The 17,514-nt window shown below is 40.8% G+C and overlaps 2 protein-coding genes across 4 annotated transcripts; both read left to right on the top strand.

The window, feature by feature from the left end:
• Positions 1,297-3,720, top strand: LOC109833178 (L-type lectin-domain containing receptor kinase IV.1-like). Its single transcript, XM_020400754.1, has one exon. The coding sequence runs from the start codon at positions 1,586-1,588 to the stop codon at positions 3,563-3,565; it is 1,980 nt and encodes a 659-aa protein (XP_020256343.1). The 5' UTR covers positions 1,297-1,585; the 3' UTR covers positions 3,566-3,720.
• LOC109833175 (L-type lectin-domain containing receptor kinase IV.1-like) lies at positions 4,619-7,334 on the top strand. 3 transcript variants are annotated; one of them, XM_020400748.1, is made up of 2 exons: positions 4,619-6,635; positions 6,807-7,334. In XM_020400748.1, exons 1-2 carry the CDS (start codon positions 4,875-4,877, stop codon positions 7,023-7,025), a joined length of 1,980 nt encoding a protein of 659 aa, XP_020256337.1. In that variant the 5' UTR covers positions 4,619-4,874; the 3' UTR covers positions 7,026-7,334. The 3 variants fall into 3 exon arrangements, with proteins under 3 accessions (XP_020256337.1, XP_020256336.1, XP_020256335.1); XM_020400747.1 differs by having other exon boundaries at positions 4,621-6,548; positions 6,729-7,334; XM_020400746.1 differs by having other exon boundaries at positions 4,622-6,698; positions 6,879-7,334.

Below are 17,514 nucleotides of genomic sequence, written 5' to 3'. Positions count from 1 at the left end.
TATTAATTATTTGGTTCATTCCCACCCCTAATCAGGAACCTCGTCCTACTTTATGGCCAAAACTGCTGTTGAGAAAGAAATGAGTCGGTTTCTTCAGCCTAAAGGTGTCCTGAGAACATCATGCTACTTTATGGCCAAAACTGCTGCTGAGAAAAGAAATGAGTCAGTTTCTTTAGCCTAAAGTGGTCCGAAAAACTTTCACGCAAAATGGCTCCACCTCGTCTTTGAGTAGCCACCAAAGTTGAATTGAACACCGATAGGAAGGTTCCGTGCCCATGTCCAGGACCAATATTAAAAGCCAATAAATTCGACCACTCTTTTGTTTTGTACGACCAAAACAAAGTTTGATTCTACAACTGAAAACGTAATTAAGTGTAACCCACTGATTAGCGGTTAAGACATTATATTTCTCAATCCTCATCAAAACTTTTAAGATTTTGATATAGCGGTAAAACTTTGAAATGGTGAGAACTATCTACAATAATTTCATCAAAATTAATTAAAAGCAAATTTAGAAAAAACACGTACATACATAAAAAGACTTAGTTTGCATAACATTTCATAGTTCTACTAGAGTGACAAAGGTCATGCTTTTTCTTTGCATAGCTATACATTTTTGCAATCCGTTCATTAAATATGTACCCATATTGCACCAAAACTCCAAAATTATAATGAATATCAAAATTATAATGAATATCCATGGTAATAATTTCTTAATTTAAAAGTTTTTACTAATGGTATATAAGAATTTTCCCGCCCTGTTGTTGGGATAAAGAGTGAAGATCGCTGTTGCTCTCACTCTTTAATGTGTGAACCAGGATTGGTAGCAAAGTTGGCCGCGGCCTCTCTTGATAGAGACCCTTTGGTTTTTTTCCCCCTCTTTATCAAGTTGCTTCCTCATTGTTTCCTTTGACGCTATGAAAACAATGTTTCGTGCCCTCTATCAAGTTGCTTCCTCATTGTTTCCTTTGACGCTATGAAAACAATGTTTCGTGCCCTTTGATGCCATCTTAATAATTTTGAGTTTTAAATGATTAATAAATTTCATATTTTACTTGAGATAACATAGTTATTCCTTTGAAGTTAAGGAAGAGCTAGTTATACTCGGTTCCATATCCAAATCCTCCTGTTTTTTTTACTGATCCAATTTATAATAACCTTTATGTTAACTACAGTTCCATAATAGGCTTCATAACACCACATCATACATATATTAGTCATTCAGAATCTAATTTGAAAGCGATATATAATTTATTATAAAAAGCACCCTATTGTTGACACTATTATAGAGATGAGGACTTGTGTGCGGATGATCATGACAGATAAGAAACGGGGTCGGCTTACCTAATTGCCTGTTGACTTGTTATGGGATTTAAACTCAATTTCCATTCCAACACTATCTCCGGCTAAACCAGACCTATGGTAAAGAGAAGGTTGTGTGATTTCTAATGGTCAACATGTTGATAGATACTGAATGAGTCGTGATCAGCAAGTAATTCTGATTTTAGCCCATCAAGCTCCCTCCCCTACCTTCATTATTTTTTTCGGCATGCTTCTCTGTTTGCAGTGCTAAAAGATTTCATTCATGTTTCTGAAAGTCTTCCTCCTCCTCCTCCTCTTAAATCTTGGAGCCTCAGCTGAAGATAGCTTCATTTACAATGGATTCAGCAGCGCCAACTTAATCCTCGATGGCATCGCTTCGATCACATCCAACGGCCTCCTCGAGATGACCAACACAACATTAAACATGAAGGGCCACGCCTTTCGTCCGAAACCTTTTCGGTTCAAGTCTCCAACGGGTAAAACTCTCTCTTTTTCAACCACTTTTGTGTTTGCAATTCGCTCTGATATCTCGGATCTAAGCGGCCAAGGAATAGCCTTCGTTGTGTCTCGAACCACTGATTTCTCTGCTGATACAGCCCCAAGCCAGTTTCTTGGGCTCTTCACTCCCAAAAACAATGGCAATTCGAGCAATCACATCTTTGCCATTGAGCTCGACACTTTACAGAACCCCGAGTTTCGAGATATCAACGATAACCATGTTGGAATCGATATCAATAGCTTGATCTCTAACCAGTCCCTTCCTGCTGGTTATTATGAAGATGGTACTGGTTCATTTCAGAATTTGACTCTAATCAGTGGCAAGCCGATGCAAGTTTGGGTAGATTTTGATGGAGATAAAATGCAAATAAATGTTACATTATCTCCAATGGGAATGCCTAAACCTATTAAGCCTCTTCTATCTGATATCGTTGACCTTTCGAGCTTGATTCTCGACAATATGTATGTCGGTTTCTCTGCAGCAGACGGTCCTTTTCGTACTCACCATTATGTTCTTGGATGGAGCTTTAAAATGAATGGAGCACCAGACCCACTTGATTATAAAAAACTTCCTGAACTTCCTGCCATCAAAACAAATAGCAAGTCAAAGACTTTGGCGTTATGGCTGCCTATATCTTTGAGCTTGTTTCTTCTATTAGCTGTTGCTGCAACTTTGCTGATAGTGAGAAGAAGGGCGAAATACGCTGAGATACATGAGGATTGGGAACAAGAATACGGGCCTCATCGATTCAAATACAAAGTCTTGTACCAGGCGACCAATGGATTCAAAGAAAGAGAGTTACTGGGCAGTGGAGGCTTTGGTAGAGTCTACAAAGGAGTTTTACCTGATTCAAACATTGAGCTTGCAGTGAAGAAAATCTCCCATGATTCAAGACAAGGAATGAGAGAGTTTGTAGCAGAAATCGTTAGCATTGGTCAGTTACGCCATCGAAACCTCGTTCAGCTCTTAGGCTACTGCCGTCGCAAAGGTGAGCTCATCTTGGTCTACGATTTCATGCCTAATGGTAGTCTAGACAAATTCTTATATGACCAGACCAAGCCAACCCTCAATTGGGCTCAGAGGTTTCGAATCATCAAGGGAGTTGCCTCCGGTCTTTTATACCTACACGAAGATTGGGAGCAAGTTGTGGTTCATAGAGACATAAAGGCTAGCAACGTGTTGTTAGATAGAGAATTAAACGGACGACTTGGGGATTTTGGCCTCGCAAGGTTATATGATCGGGGGACTGATCCTCAAACGACGCACGTAGTCGGAACAATGGGCTATCTTGCGCCAGAGCTTACTATGAACGGTAAAGCTACAACCGTGACCGATGTTTTTGCATTCGGTACTTTTATGCTTGAAGTTGTTTGTGGGAGGAGGCCAATCATGCCTCATTGCGTCGGCGAGGATTTGATTCTTGTGGATTGGGTCTATGAGAATTTTCGAAGGGGGTTGCTGATCGAAACAATGGACCCGAGGTTGGGGGATGAGTACTCCGTCCATGAGGTGGAGTTAGTTTTGAAACTCGGGTTGTTATGTGCACATCCAGTTCCTGCATCGAGACCAAGTATGCGACAAGTGATGCAGATTTTGGATGGTGACGTAGAAATGCCTGAATTGGTGCCGAGTTCTCTGAGCTTTAACACTCTCTCTTTGTATCAGAATGTAGGGTTTGATAATTACCTTATGTCTCTTACTTCGTCCGCGGGTACCATTACCTCTGGGCCGACCGGTCGATGATTTTAGTTTTATAGGTGGGATTGTTTTCTTCTTTCTTTCTTTCTTTTCCCCTCTCTTTTGAGTGTAAATTGAAGTTATAGAGTGATTGTAACTTATAAAGTCTTTTTGTTTATATTTTTGTAAGATACTGAGTGTAGATGGTTTTGAGGCGGCAAGTGATCTTTCTTCGGGTTTAGCTATGGACTCAGTCTGTCAAGAAACACTAGATTTTTGCAAAAAATTGTAAATTTATGTCTTTCTTAGTCTGGGCTTGATGATCCACTAGTGTTTTTTTTTTCAATTCCTGCTTCTTAAATTGAGAGATTGTTTTTCTTTCTTTCCAGTTTCAGTAACTTCACGAAAGGCTTGGCATTAAATTCTATGCTACACGCGTGTGATCAGTTTAAAGTAGTTGATGGCTGGAACAATTTACTTGCATTGTTGTCCATGTTAGTGGTTCATATTATTTAATGATCTTCTATCATTTTTATAGTGACATGTCTGAAACAGACTTGTCACCTAATGGTTTTTCTATATGTCCATTTGCCCGCCCATAATTTCTTCGGTTCGAGTAGTCAATTCAACTATCTTCCTAGATTTAAACTTTAGATACTAACTTAGTAATCTAGTAAAAAGTTCTGTAATTTGAAGGTGTACTTACTGCTCTGGTAATTAATATATGAACGAAAGCTTAGCCAATCGTAGCAATCACAAGATCTTGTTTTGAATAATTATGACATACTCATATTCACGATGGTCAAATGTGATGACTTGTGCCTTTGTCCCTATCATATGACGTGAGCCGTCGAGGACTTTAGAGAGAGACTCTATCAGCTCTCTCCATCTCACATGTCCGTTCCTCTCTCAAGTCATCTTCATTAATTAACCATGGACCTCTCTCACTCAGATCTATTTCATGATTCAATTTCGGTAGCTGTAGATGCTCTTATCCTTTCAGACGGCTAGCTAAGATTCTTTTTCCAGGCTGTGTGGGCTCAATCCTTTTTTTTAATAACATCATGGACTAAACATGTTTAATATTAGAAAATACCCTCGTGAAGTTTAGCCTTTTTGATCCCTGAGAATGTAACAAATTCAAAATTCTCTCTCTTCTCAGAAACTTCATCAAAATTCTGGTTGTTGACTTGGGTGCCTAATTCTTCAGTCTATATCTTATTACCTTGCTTTTGATTCCGTAACAACTGATAGGAGACTTCAGAATGCGTAGGCATCACGCTGTTCTGAATTGCACAGTGGATTTTAGTCCCATATAACCCTTTTTGGTTTCTTTGCTTCCAAATTTACGGGGCTAATTCAGTTCTCAACAAACATGTTCACGAAAAATCAGTTCTTCTTCTTCTTCTTCCTCCTCTTCCTAAAGTTGTCGGCCTCAAGCGACGACGATTTCATCTTCAACGGATTCAGTGGAGCTAATCTAAACCGAGAGGGAGTTGCGTCGATCACTTCCGATGGCCTTCTTCAATTGACCAACAGAACACAAAACAAGAAGGGATACGGTTTTTATCCAAGCCCTCTACAATTCAAGTCTTCATCAGGTAAGGTCCTCTCTTTTTCGTCTACATTTGTGTTCGGTATCCTCCCTGAGGTCCCGTATCTCGGTGGCAATGGCATCGTCTTCGTTATATCGAAAACCACTGACTTCTCTGACGCTACCGCAAGCCAATTCTTCGGCCTTTTCAATGATAGAAACAATGGGAATGCTACTAATCATGTATTTGGTGTTGAGCTTGATACTGTTTTGAATCCTGAGTTTCAAGATATCAATAACAATCATGTTGGTATCGATATCAATAGCTTGGATTCTTACAATTCGACTTCTGCGGGTTACTATGATGATAGCTCTGGTTCGTTTCAGAACTTGACTCTCATCAGTAATAAAGAAATGCAAGTGTGGGTCGATTTTGATGGCGAAAAGAATGAACTCAATGTTACTTTATCTCCAATAGGCATGACTAAGCCAAAGAAGCCTCTTTTATCCTCTATTGTTGATCTTTCGAGCTTGATGCTCGATGAAATGTATGTTGGTTTCTCTTCAACCAATGGTGGTTTTCATACTTCCCATTATGTTCTCGGTTGGAGCTTCAAGATGAACGGAGAAGCTCGAGCGCTCGATTACACAAAGCTCCCCAAGCTCCCTGTTATTAGTACCAAAGGCATTTCAAAAGCTTTTGCTATATGGCTGCCTATCTCTGTGGTCTTGTTCATACTACTGATTATTTCAGCAATTGTTATGATACGAAGGCGACGAAAATTCGCTGAATTGCTCGAAGATTGGGAGCTCCAATACGGCCCTCATCGATTCTCATACAAAGATCTGTACAAATCAACAAAAGGGTTCAAAGAAAAAGAGCTATTAGGCGCAGGAGGTTTCGGTAAAGTCTACAAGGGGGTCTTGCCTAACTCCAAACTCGAAGTTGCGGTCAAGAAGGTATCTCATGAATCGAGGCAAGGAATGAAACAATTCGTCGCCGAAATCGTGAGTATCGGTCAACTCCGACACCGAAACCTCGTTCAACTTCTAGGCTACTGTCGACGCAGAGGCGAGCTCCTCTTAGTCTACGATTTCATGCCCAACGGTAGCCTCGATAAATTCTTATACGATGGAGCTCAGCCTACTCTTAATTGGGCTCAAAGATTTCGAATCATCAAAGGAGTAGCCTCAGGACTCTTGTATCTACACGAAGATTGGGAACAAGTTGTAGTTCACAGAGACATCAAAGCAAGCAATGTACTACTAGACAGTGAGCTCAATGGTCGACTCGGAGACTTCGGCCTTGCGAGATTATACGACCATGGGACCGATCCTCAAACGACACATATCGTCGGAACAATGGGATACCTCGCACCGGAGCTTTCAAGAACAGGCAAGGCGACAACCGCGACCGACGTGTTTGCATTCGGTGCGTTTCTACTCGAAGTCGTGTGTGGTCGCAGACCGGTGGAGCTGAACCTCGACCTAGAGGAGCAGTTGTTGATCGGCTGGGTGCTAATGAGTTGGCAAAGGGGGCATATTCTTGAGACAAGGGACGTTAGTCTTGGGGACGAGTACTGTGATTACGAGGTTGAGTTGGTGCTGAAACTTGGGTTGTTGTGTTCGAACCCGATGGCGGCGGCAAGGCCGAGCATGAGGCAGGTTGTGCAGGAGCAGTTGTTGATCGGCTGGGTGCTAATGAGTTGGCAAAGGGGGCATATTCTTGAGACAAGGGACGTTAGTCTTGGGGACGAGTACTGTGATTACGAGGTTGAGTTGGTGCTGAAACTTGGGTTGTTGTGTTCGAACCCGATGGCGGCGGCAAGGCCGAGCATGAGGCAGGTTGTGCAGTATTTGGAGGGGGATTTGGCGTTGCCGGAGTTGCCGGCGGGTTATGTCAGTTGTGCTACGCCGTCGCCGAGTGAAGGGTTTGATAAGTCTTTTTGTTCGTCCGTGTCGAGTCTTTCTTCGTTGTCGGGAGGACGGTGAAAGTTTTTGTAGGCGGAGATGGGAGCTCTCCCGCTTAGTATTGTAATTAGCAGCACGCTCAAGTGCAGATTGTGATATAGAATGTTTGAATCCTGTAGGTAAGAGTAATTCGAGTGCCGTGTGTAAAATTAATGCTTGATTTGCTTCAAGTAAGGCGTTTCTGAAGTTGGACTTCTTATAAGAACGCGACTGAAGCAATTTGAATCCTCCTTTAGTCATCTTGGCATGAAGAGAGCGCTTTTTGATTCACAGTTTCTGTAAATATTTAGTAATTTGCAATTTATTTCTAATCTACCTGTTTTTGGTTGATTCACTGTTGTCCATAATTTAGCTGTGTACTTCTGAAACTCGACAATTATATGATCATGTGATTGGGGTTTATCAGTTAAATTCAATTACTTTTTAAGTTGTAAGCTCTACTCGGTCTGTTGTTGTTTGCACTTTCCTTCTATGTTCTCTATTATTTTCTCTTTTAGAATAAAATTGATCTAAGACCCTTATCCTTAAAAAAAACTTAGATCATACGTCATGTGAATTACCCTGATTTTCATTTTCATTTACAATAATTCAGAATTATTTATTGAAAGATAGACAATATTAAAGGAATTATTCTCTTTCTTAGTTTGTTAAGAGTTAATTATATAAAATCATATATTCTTAACATACTTTATGCATAATTCATAATTCATAATTTAAGTTGAAAGATTCTTCCAAAAAATATTGTTTCTTAATAGAAAGGAATTAGTCTCTTAATATACTCTTTCTTATAGTGTTTAGAATCCGAATGTGCTTTTATCTCAAGAAACAAGGAAAGAGAAATATAAAGAGAGGAGAAGAACGGAGATGTCGGCAATCAGAATTGGCTAACCCTTGATAGGAGTCGTAATCAGTATTTATCTCTCAATATAGGTTACATATTTGTGTATACACCCTCATATACAATTACATATTTGCATATACACTATACACCCCCCCCCCCCCACCACCCACCACCAACGTGTTCTTCATCTGCATCCTCCAATAGGAAAAATCATTCTTCCCATTGAATTTTTCAATCTCGTATTTTCCAACTTTAACTGTTTTACTTGTTGACGCCATCCTCCGCTTGTATTAGTAAACCGCTTCTCTCAGAAAAAATTACCGAGCACCACCTCAAATCAGAAGCTACACCACTCCCAATCTGAATAACAGCTCTGATACCAATTGTTGGGCGTAGAGTCACGCCCACCGCCGCGGAAGCGATATCACCTGAGAGAGAGCCCTGGCTTTTGTTGTCCCAAAAGCACAAGTCAACCTCTATATTCTTGTTTCTCAAAGGAAATGAGAATAGATAGTGGAATTCTTATTTCTCAAAGGAAACAAGAACCGAAAGTGATATATTTCATCAAAGTGAAATATACACTCTTCCTCTCATCAGCTCTAAGACCGAATATTGAGGGAACCTTGAAATAGCCAACACTCAGAAAACAATAAATACACGAGATTTACGTGGTTCGGCAAACTTGCCTACGTCCACGGGAGGTGATGAGGGGAGATTCCACTATAAGGAGAACACCGACGACTTGTACAATCCACAAGCTCGTCTCAAAGAAAAAAATCTAATTTTTACCCAAAAGAAATTAAAGATCTGATTTTTACCCAAAAGAAATTAACCTCCTTTTGTAAATCTCTCAAAACCTCTCTCCTTTTATCTTCTAAAAGAACCCTCTGTTTTACCCTGCAGCCGAAAGTCCACCTCTCTGCTTTTCTTTCCCGCAGTCTTTTCTCTAATAAGCCACTGTTCCCGCACTTTGCCTCTGCGATTTTCCCCACAGCAGCCGCCTAAAGAATTTTCCCCACACGGAACCCTAGATGATAAATACATTGATATTTATAAGATGTTGGTGGGCCGGTGAAGAAACCCGCTTGCCTGGGATTGCTTCACGCATGGGCACGTGGGTGGATCCCACCGAATTGGAATTGATGAGCTTTGCCTCCGCGTTGATGGATTGCCTCTGCGTTCACAATTCTCCACCTCGTACATTATTTGATAAACCTTAAATATTGGACGAACACCAAAAGAACACCGCGAACATCACCAGTGATAGATCTGAAACAACAAACTAGGCCAAACCAGCTGCGCCACTTTACCGCGGCTGCCTACGTACCCTTTACCGGGATCAAGCTAACCGTAGTTCTGCTATTGTTCTCCATCATAGTCTCCACCTCACTCCATCACCGCCCCGAAGGGCCATGCCCTCTTGGGCAAATCAACACGGGCTGATATGAAGCAAGTCCAAGCAATGCTTAAACTTGCTACCTGTGACCACCTTGGTTAACATGTCAGCGGAATTCTCATTCGTATGCACCTTCATGAGAGAAATATCACCTTTCTCTATGACGTCCCGCACAAAATGATACCTGACATCGATATGCTTGGTACGAGCATGATGAACTTGATTCTTCGCCAAGTGAATCGCACTCTGACTGTCGCACCACAAGTTCACGTTTTCCTGCTCAATCCCCAAATCGTCTAGAAGACCCCACAACCACAATGCTTCCTTCACTCCCTCCGCCATGGCCATATACTCGGCCTCTGTAGTAGAAAGTGCCACTGTAGCCTGTAACATCGATCGCCAACTAACTGGAGCTCCATGTACCTTGAATACATAACCAGTAGTAGATCGCCGTCTATCTAGATCTCCCGCATAATCAGAGTCAACAAACCCGTCAATCTGACATGTATCTCCACCAAAACACAGACCCGTGTTCACAGTACCTTTCAAGTACCTCAGGACCCATTTCACCGCTTCCCAGTGCGCCTTTCCCGGATTCGCCATGAACCTACTGACCACACTAACCGCTTGTGAAATATCTGGACGTGTACACACCATGGCGTACATCAAACTGCCAACTGCACTAGCATAAGGAACACGCTCCATGTGTGCCTTATCTTCCGCTATAGTGGGAGATTGTTTACCTGAAAGCCTAAAGTGTGGAGTCAATGGGGTCGCCACCGACTTAGCACTTTGCATCCCGAACCTCACAATCACCCGTTCTATATAGCCCTTCTGACTCAAGAACAATCACCGATTCTCCCGCTCTCTTCTAATCTCCATACCCAGTATTTTTCTAGCAGCGCCTATGTCCTTCATCTCGAACTCTTTACCAAGTTAAGATTTTAACCTATCTATCTCCACCCCGCTCTTAGAAGCAATAAGCATGTCATCTACATACAAAAGGAGATAAATATAATCACCTCCACGAAGCTTCCGAATGTAAACACAGCAATCATAGTCGCTTTGGGAAAACCCATGCTTCAGCATGAAGGAGTCAAATCGCTTGTACCACTGCCGAGGAGATTGCTTTAGTCCATAGAGTGACTTCCTCAAGCGACTTACATGATGCTCCTTATCCTCAACCTTGTAGCCCTCAGGTTGATGCATGTAGATCTCTTCATCCAAGTCTCCGTGCAAGAAGGCTGTTTTAACATCGAGTTTTTCCAGCTCAAGATCACCATGAGCAACAATACTCAATAGCACCCGAATAGAAGTGTGTTTCACCACCGGAGAAAAGTTCTCATTGTAATCCACACCCTCTTTTTGTGCAAACCCTTTAGCCACTAGCCTCGCCTTGTACCTTGTACCACCGAGCTCTGAAGGATCTTCCTTTCTCTTATACACCCACTTACAACCAATAGCTTTTCTTCCTACGGGCAATGGGACCACCTCCCATGTTTGGTTCTTCCGAAGAGATTCCATCTCCTCCTCCATCGCAGCCAACCAACTCTCACTATCTTTATCCCGAATAGCTTCCTTGAAGGAGACCGGCTCATCTTCCTCCACCGAGAGTGCGTATTCAACCAAATTAACCTGCCCATAGTGCTTCAGGGGTTGATCAGCCCCCAGCTTTTGTACCTGCTTGTATACTCGCTTTGGCCTAGTGGAAGCCAAAGTATCCTTGAGCTGCTGTTGTTGTAGTGCCTGTGTATTCTCCTGCTGAACCTCCTCTTGCTCAAGCTCATCATCTACCTGATTTTCCACTTGAACATGACTAGAACCTGGTTGGTCTTTAGATTCTATCTCAATAACCTAGGACTTTGAAGTCCCAACAATCCCAACACCATCATCCTTGGGCGCCCTAGCAATCATGGATTTTTCATCAAAGGTAACGTCCCTGCTGATCACGAACTTCGAATCTTCTGTACACCAAAGGCGGTAGCCTTTTACGCCCTTCGCATACCCCAAGAATATCGCCTTCTTGGCCCTCACGTCAAGCTTTCCCTCGTTGACATGATAATAGGCGGTACATCCGAAAATTCTGAGCCTCTCATAATCTGCATGTTCCCCTGACCACACCCTATAGGGTGTATCACCATCTAGTGTAGAATGTGGAGAACGGTTCACAATGTAACATGCTGTAGCCACCGCTTCTGCCCACCATTCGTTGCCCAATCCAGCATAAGATCGCATACTTCTTCAGATTCTTCAGCAAACCCTCTTTACCAAGCAGATCCAGACCCTTCTCTGACATGTGCCCAAGCCGCCTATGCCATAACCGGGTGTGCTCACATGGGTCTCCACCACTTCCATCAGTTCCAACCGCTGCATCTCCTGTCACCGTCGTACCCGAGAGAGTATATAGATTACCGTGACGAACACCCTTCATCACTGTTAGGGAACCTCGAACAACCTTCTTCACTCCATTCTCTGTAACAATCTTGCAGCCACCGGAGTCCAATGCACCCACTGAGATAAGATTCTTTCGCAAGGCGGGAACATGCCGCACGTCCGTTAGAGTTCGAACCACTCCATCATGCATCTTGATTTTGATATCACCAAGCCCCACCGTTTTACAAGCATGGTTGTTCCCCATCAATACGGTTCCACCATCAATGCTCTTGTAGGTAGTAAACCACTTCCTATTTGGACACATATGGTAAGAGCAACCAGAATCAAGAATCCACTTCCCGGAGGTATCCTCGCCACCCGTAACGATATAGCATTCCTTATCGCTCCCTTCCTCCGATGCGTAACTCGCCTCTTCCTTGCCTTCTCTTCTCTCGGTCTTGTTGTTGTTCCTTTTCCCACCTACTCTCTTGTTAGGACAGTCGACCTTGAAATGCCCAACTTCACCGTATTTGAAGCACGCTCGTCCCGCAAGGGGTCTCGATTTAGATCTAGACTTTCCTCCCTTGCCTTTTCCTCGCTCATTGCTCCTTCCTCTAGCAAACAATCCCTGCGCTTGTTCTTTGTTACCACCAGTAGTCATGTCACTGGTTGCAATCTTCCGAAGGTCATCCGCTAGAAGCTCCGTTCTAGTCTCATCCATCGTCAAATTGTCTCCCACAAGCATCAGTGTTTGCACCAGGTTCTCATAAGACTTCGGAAGAGATAGAAGTAGTAGAAGAGCCTGATCCTCGTCTTCTACAGTCACATCGATGTTCTTCAGGTTCGATATAATCCTATCAAACTTGTTGATGTATTCTTGGATTGATGAGCCCTCCTCCATCTTGTAAGTATACAATTTGGATTTCAAATAGATCCGGTTCGTTAGACTCTTCATTATGAAGGTGCTTTCTAACTTCGACCACACGCCCGCAGCCGTTTCCTCTCCATCTACCAAGAAAGCTACATCCCTTTCAAGGCAAAGGATAATCGACGCCCGTGCTTCCAGATCCAGCTCCTCCCAATCCTCATCAGACATATCCTTGTGCTTCTTCTCTTTTCTTGCCAAAGCTTTGTGCAATTTCTACGAAATCAACGTGTTCTTCATCTGCATCCTCCAATAGGAAAAATCATTTTTCCCATTGAATTTTTCAATCTCGTATTTTCCCACTTTAACTGTTTTACTTGTTGACGCCATTCTCCGCTTGTATTAATGAACCCGCTTCTCTCAGAAAATTACCGAGCACCACCTCAAATCAGAAGCTATACCACTCCCAATCTGAATAACAGCTCTGATACCAATTGTTGGGCGTAGAGTCACGCCCACCGCCGCGGAAGCGATATCACCTGAGAGAGAGCCCTGGCTTTTGTTGTCCCAAAAGCACAAGTCAACCTCTATATTCTTGTTTCTCAAAGGAAACGAGAATAGATAGTGGAATTCTTATTTCTCAAAGGAAACAAGAATCAAAAGTGATATATTTCATCAAAGTGAAATATACACTCTTCCTCTCATCAGCTCTAAAACCGAATATTGAGGGAACCTACAAGCAATAACCAATTCCCAGAAAACAATAAATACACGAGATTTACATGGTTCGGCAAACTTGTCTACGTCCACGGGAGGTGATGAGGGGAGATTCCACTATAAGGAGAACACCGACGACTTGTACAACCCACAAGCTCGTCTCAAAGAAAAAGATCTAATTTTTACCCAAAAGAAATTAACCTCTCTTTTGTAAATCCCTCTTTTTCTCTCCTAAAAAAACTCACTATTTTTCTCTCAAAACAGCCGCCTAAAACCTCTGCAGTCTTTTTCTTCCCGCAGACCCTTTTTTTTTTCTCCAAGCCGCTGTTCCCCACTACTTTGCCTCTGCGATTTTCCCCACAGCAGCCGCCTAAAGAATTTTCCCCACACGGAACCCTAGATGATAAATACATTGATATTTATAAGATGTTGGTGGGCCGGTGAAGAAACCCGCTTGCTTGGGATTGCTTCACGCATGGGCACGTGGGTGGACCCCACCGAATTGGAATTGATGAGCTTTGCCTCCGCGTTGATGGATTGATTCTGCGTTCACAGGTACTGATGTAAGTGGGACTAACATTGTCACACAATAGAGTCACTAGTTGTTGAAGGACAATGCCGAGCTCATCCAAGATATGTTGAATCCACATTGTCTCAGCCATCGTGTACGCAAGAGCTCTATATTTAGCCTCCATATAGGATTTTGACACAATAGGTTGCTTCTTAGAGTGCTAGGAAATGAGATTAGGACCAAAGAATGGAGCATATCCAGAGGTAGACCGTGAGCTATCAGGACTACCTGCCCAATTAGTATCAGAATATGCAACAACAAGAATTGGCCTCGATGCATTGCGAAGTGATAAACATGATCAAGTGTTCCCTGCAATTACCTATAAATTTTTTTGATGGCATGCAGATGAGTAGTCTGAGGAGTATGCATTATCTGAGATACAATATGAAGAGAAGAAGTAATATCTAGTCTTGTAATTGTAAGACACTATAAAGCATCAACCATACTTCTATATTCAGAGGAATCCACTAATAAATCACCATCAGTTAGGGATAATATGGTATTAGCTGCAATAGGGGTACACATATGTCTAAGAGTCCGAAGATAAAATTTATGGAAGAGACCCTGGACATATTTATATCGAGACAAGAAGAGAGCATCTGGTGTACGAGTAATTTGTACAACCTAGAAGTAATGAATTTTACCAAGATTCTTCATAACAAATTAATGACACAATAAAGGAATGAAACGATGAATGAGATAGTTGAGTTTCTTGTAAGAACAATGTCATCAACATATAAAAGAAGAATAATAATGTCAAGACCTCTTCGATTGGAAAATCACGATTGTAGCCTATGATATTTGGCTTTTTTTTATTTTTACACATTGACAAATACTTTCTGGGAGGCTAAAATTTAAAATTTCATTATCTATAATCCACAACTATTGACTATTTATAGTCATTTGACCCATAAGTAAATAACTTCAGGATTTTTTAAAAAAACAACAATTTCGACCAGTTGGCAAAAAAATATCACAAAAGCCAAAATTCATGATTTTATGAGCTATAACCCATGATTTTTAGATATATTCTATTATTTTCACTATTCACAAATATTTTCACCCAAGTCAAAGTTCATGATTTCGCGAGCTATAGCCCATAATTTTTATCTATTTTAAGTCATTTTGAACCATTGTTAAATAATCTCATGATTGCCAAAATTCACAATTCCTTAAGCTACTACCCATTATATTTGACCATTTTTAGCCTTTTAGACCCATTGGTAAATAATTTCACGATGGTTAAAATTCACAATTTTATGAGCTATTACCCGTAATTTTTGGTCTTTTTTTGGCTTTTTTAGCCTTTTTGACTCATTAGCAAATAATTATATGGAGGCCAAAATTCATGATTTCATGAACTATGACTTTTAATTTTTGAATGTTTACTTATTTTGGACCATTGTTAAATAATTTCATTGAGGCCAAATTCGTGCACTGGAAGCCAAAAGATAGAAGAAAACTGTTGAAATGATGAAACCAAGCACGAGGTACCCAACATCATATGATCTAGTTTCTGGCCGTTAGCTCCATCGTGTATGTTAGTAGGCGAATTTTTTCTTGCTAACATACACCCCTGCCTAGTTCTTGATGGCAAGAAAGAAGAAAAGTAGCGATAATAGGATCTTCAACATTGGATTACTAGCATCAAATTCTTGCTTGCAATCTTCAGAGATTCAATCAGGTTCAAAATCTACTCAAGAAGATGAATTCTTGACTCAGGAATCATGGGATTGACGGGTCCTCGAGGTAAAAGGTTGAAGAAATCTATGGAGGAGATACTCAAATCTGATAGGTTTCTTGTGGATCCTAAGTCGCAGGCAACTCCTCACCCGATTGGATTTCAATCTCGTCAACTTAGTATGTCCTTGCTCTCCTTTAGATATTCAAATGAAGCAAGTAGTTCTAAAAGTTTTTCTTGGGCTGATAATGAAGTCTTGGAGGTTGATTCTTTAGATCCACATCTTTCTACTAATCCTTCAAGTAAAATAGATTCTGATCGATTAATTTCTGCATCGGTTAAAAATCTTGTCACTGTTACATTGGATCCTATTGAGGATTTGACTGGCTTGAACAATATTGATCAAGTTCTTAAGTCTGTTGATGATAATTCTACTAAAGAAAAATTTGATTTTCCTCCATTAAATTCTTCAAAAACTGAACATTCTTTGGATCCTGTAAATAATGAGAAAAAGAGCTAGATTAGTTTTTTTGCAGATAATAGAAAGGCAGGAAATGACAAGACTTTGAATTTTATTCCACCATTTTTCTAAAGATTCAGTGATATTTGGGGAAGAAGAATGGAATGAAGGAGAATCTATATGGAAATTCTCCCTCATAGGCCAGGTTTTAGGCCTCAATGCCAAATTCAAAGCTGTAGAGAATTTTGTCAAGAAAGCCTAGGCTCCATTGGCTAATCCTGAAGTCCTACTGCTTAAATCAGGGCTTTTTCTGTTCAAATTCAATAATAAAGAAGAAATGAGTAATATTATTGGAAATGTCCCTTGGTTTTTTGGATCAAGACCCCTTCTCCTAAAGCATTGGACTATTGAGGATGAAATTGAGAAGAGCTTTGAAAATACCTATCTTATGTGGATTCAATTACCAGGTTTAAGACTAAACTTGTGGAATGCTAAATGCTTGAGTAAAATTGCAAGTGTTATTGGTAAGCCAATTGCCACAGATTAACTCACGGCCAATAGACAGAGACTAGCTTATGCTAGAATTCTAGTTGAAGTTCAAATGCATTCTCAACTTCCAGATCATATTTCTATACAAGGACCAAATGGTAAAATGATTAATCAAATGGTGCACTATGAATTGAAGCCTAGATGATGTGATTTGTGCAAACAATTCGGACATGATACTATGTTTTGTAAAAGACAGACCAGAACTCAGAGATGGGTTCCAAAAAATATTCCTGGAACAAACAATAATGTTCAAATTAATCAAAGAGCTAGCCTCTTGAAAGTTTCTGGTACTGTCCATCTTGTTGAGCATAATCCTGAACATGTGCAACATTTGCATGAGAATGATCAAATCCTGCATACTCAGGAGCCTATTACTTATGCCCAACAACCTGTGAGGATTTCTCTTATGCCTGTCAATGACCAGGCTGTGCATCAGCAATTAAAGAAAGATTCTCTTATGCATGCTAATACTCAGACTGTGCACTCTATACACAATACTGGATTTATGTAATGTCCTGAATATGTTGAAAATTAAACAGAAGATGGACAAATTGTGAATGCAGGTATATCTTCATTTTCAGCTGGTAAAAGTCTTGTATATGTTGTGCATGTTTTACAAGCTGATTTTGGAATAAACACTAATAACAAGGAAGCAACACATTCTGGAGCTTCTTGGATGCAAATGCAAAGGGGAAAAAGTAAAAAGAGTCTCACCCCTATTAATTCCTTCTCTCCTTTGGCTGCAATGGTATGTGATCTTGATCCCTCTACAATTAACAGAAGGGGTCAAAACATAAATGAATTTCTCTTTTTAGAATGTTAGGGGATTGAACAAATCCCCTAAGCAACATCTGACAAAGCAACATTTATTTCAGAATCATATTTCCTTCATTGCTTTGATTGAAACAAAAATAAAAGATTTTAACATACCATCAATAGCAAAGAAGATAGCTGTCAGATGGAAATGGATTTCAAATGTGTCAAACACTAGAAAAGCCAGAATTTTAATACTATGAGATCCTGATATTCTAAATATTCAAGTTGAACATATCTCTCC

Source organism: Asparagus officinalis, chromosome 3, assembly GCF_001876935.1.
Source record: "Asparagus officinalis chromosome 3, Aspof.V1, whole genome shotgun sequence".
Lineage (NCBI taxonomy): Eukaryota > Viridiplantae > Streptophyta > Magnoliopsida > Asparagales > Asparagaceae > Asparagus > Asparagus officinalis.
This window is presented reverse-complemented; position numbering and strand designations above follow the sequence as displayed.

Bases quoted from the DNA above. Each gene is read 5' to 3' on its own strand.
- LOC109833178 (XM_020400754.1), top strand. From the start codon at position 1,586: ATGTTTCTGAAAGTCTTCCTCCTCCTCCTCCTCTTAAATCTTGGAGCC.
- LOC109833175 (XM_020400748.1), top strand. From the start codon at position 4,875: ATGTTCACGAAAAATCAGTTCTTCTTCTTCTTCTTCCTCCTCTTCCTA. The intron at 6,636-6,806 runs GTGCTGAAACTT...TGTGATTACGAG, and splicing joins GTGATTACGAGGTTGAGTTG to GTTGAGTTGGTGCTGAAACT.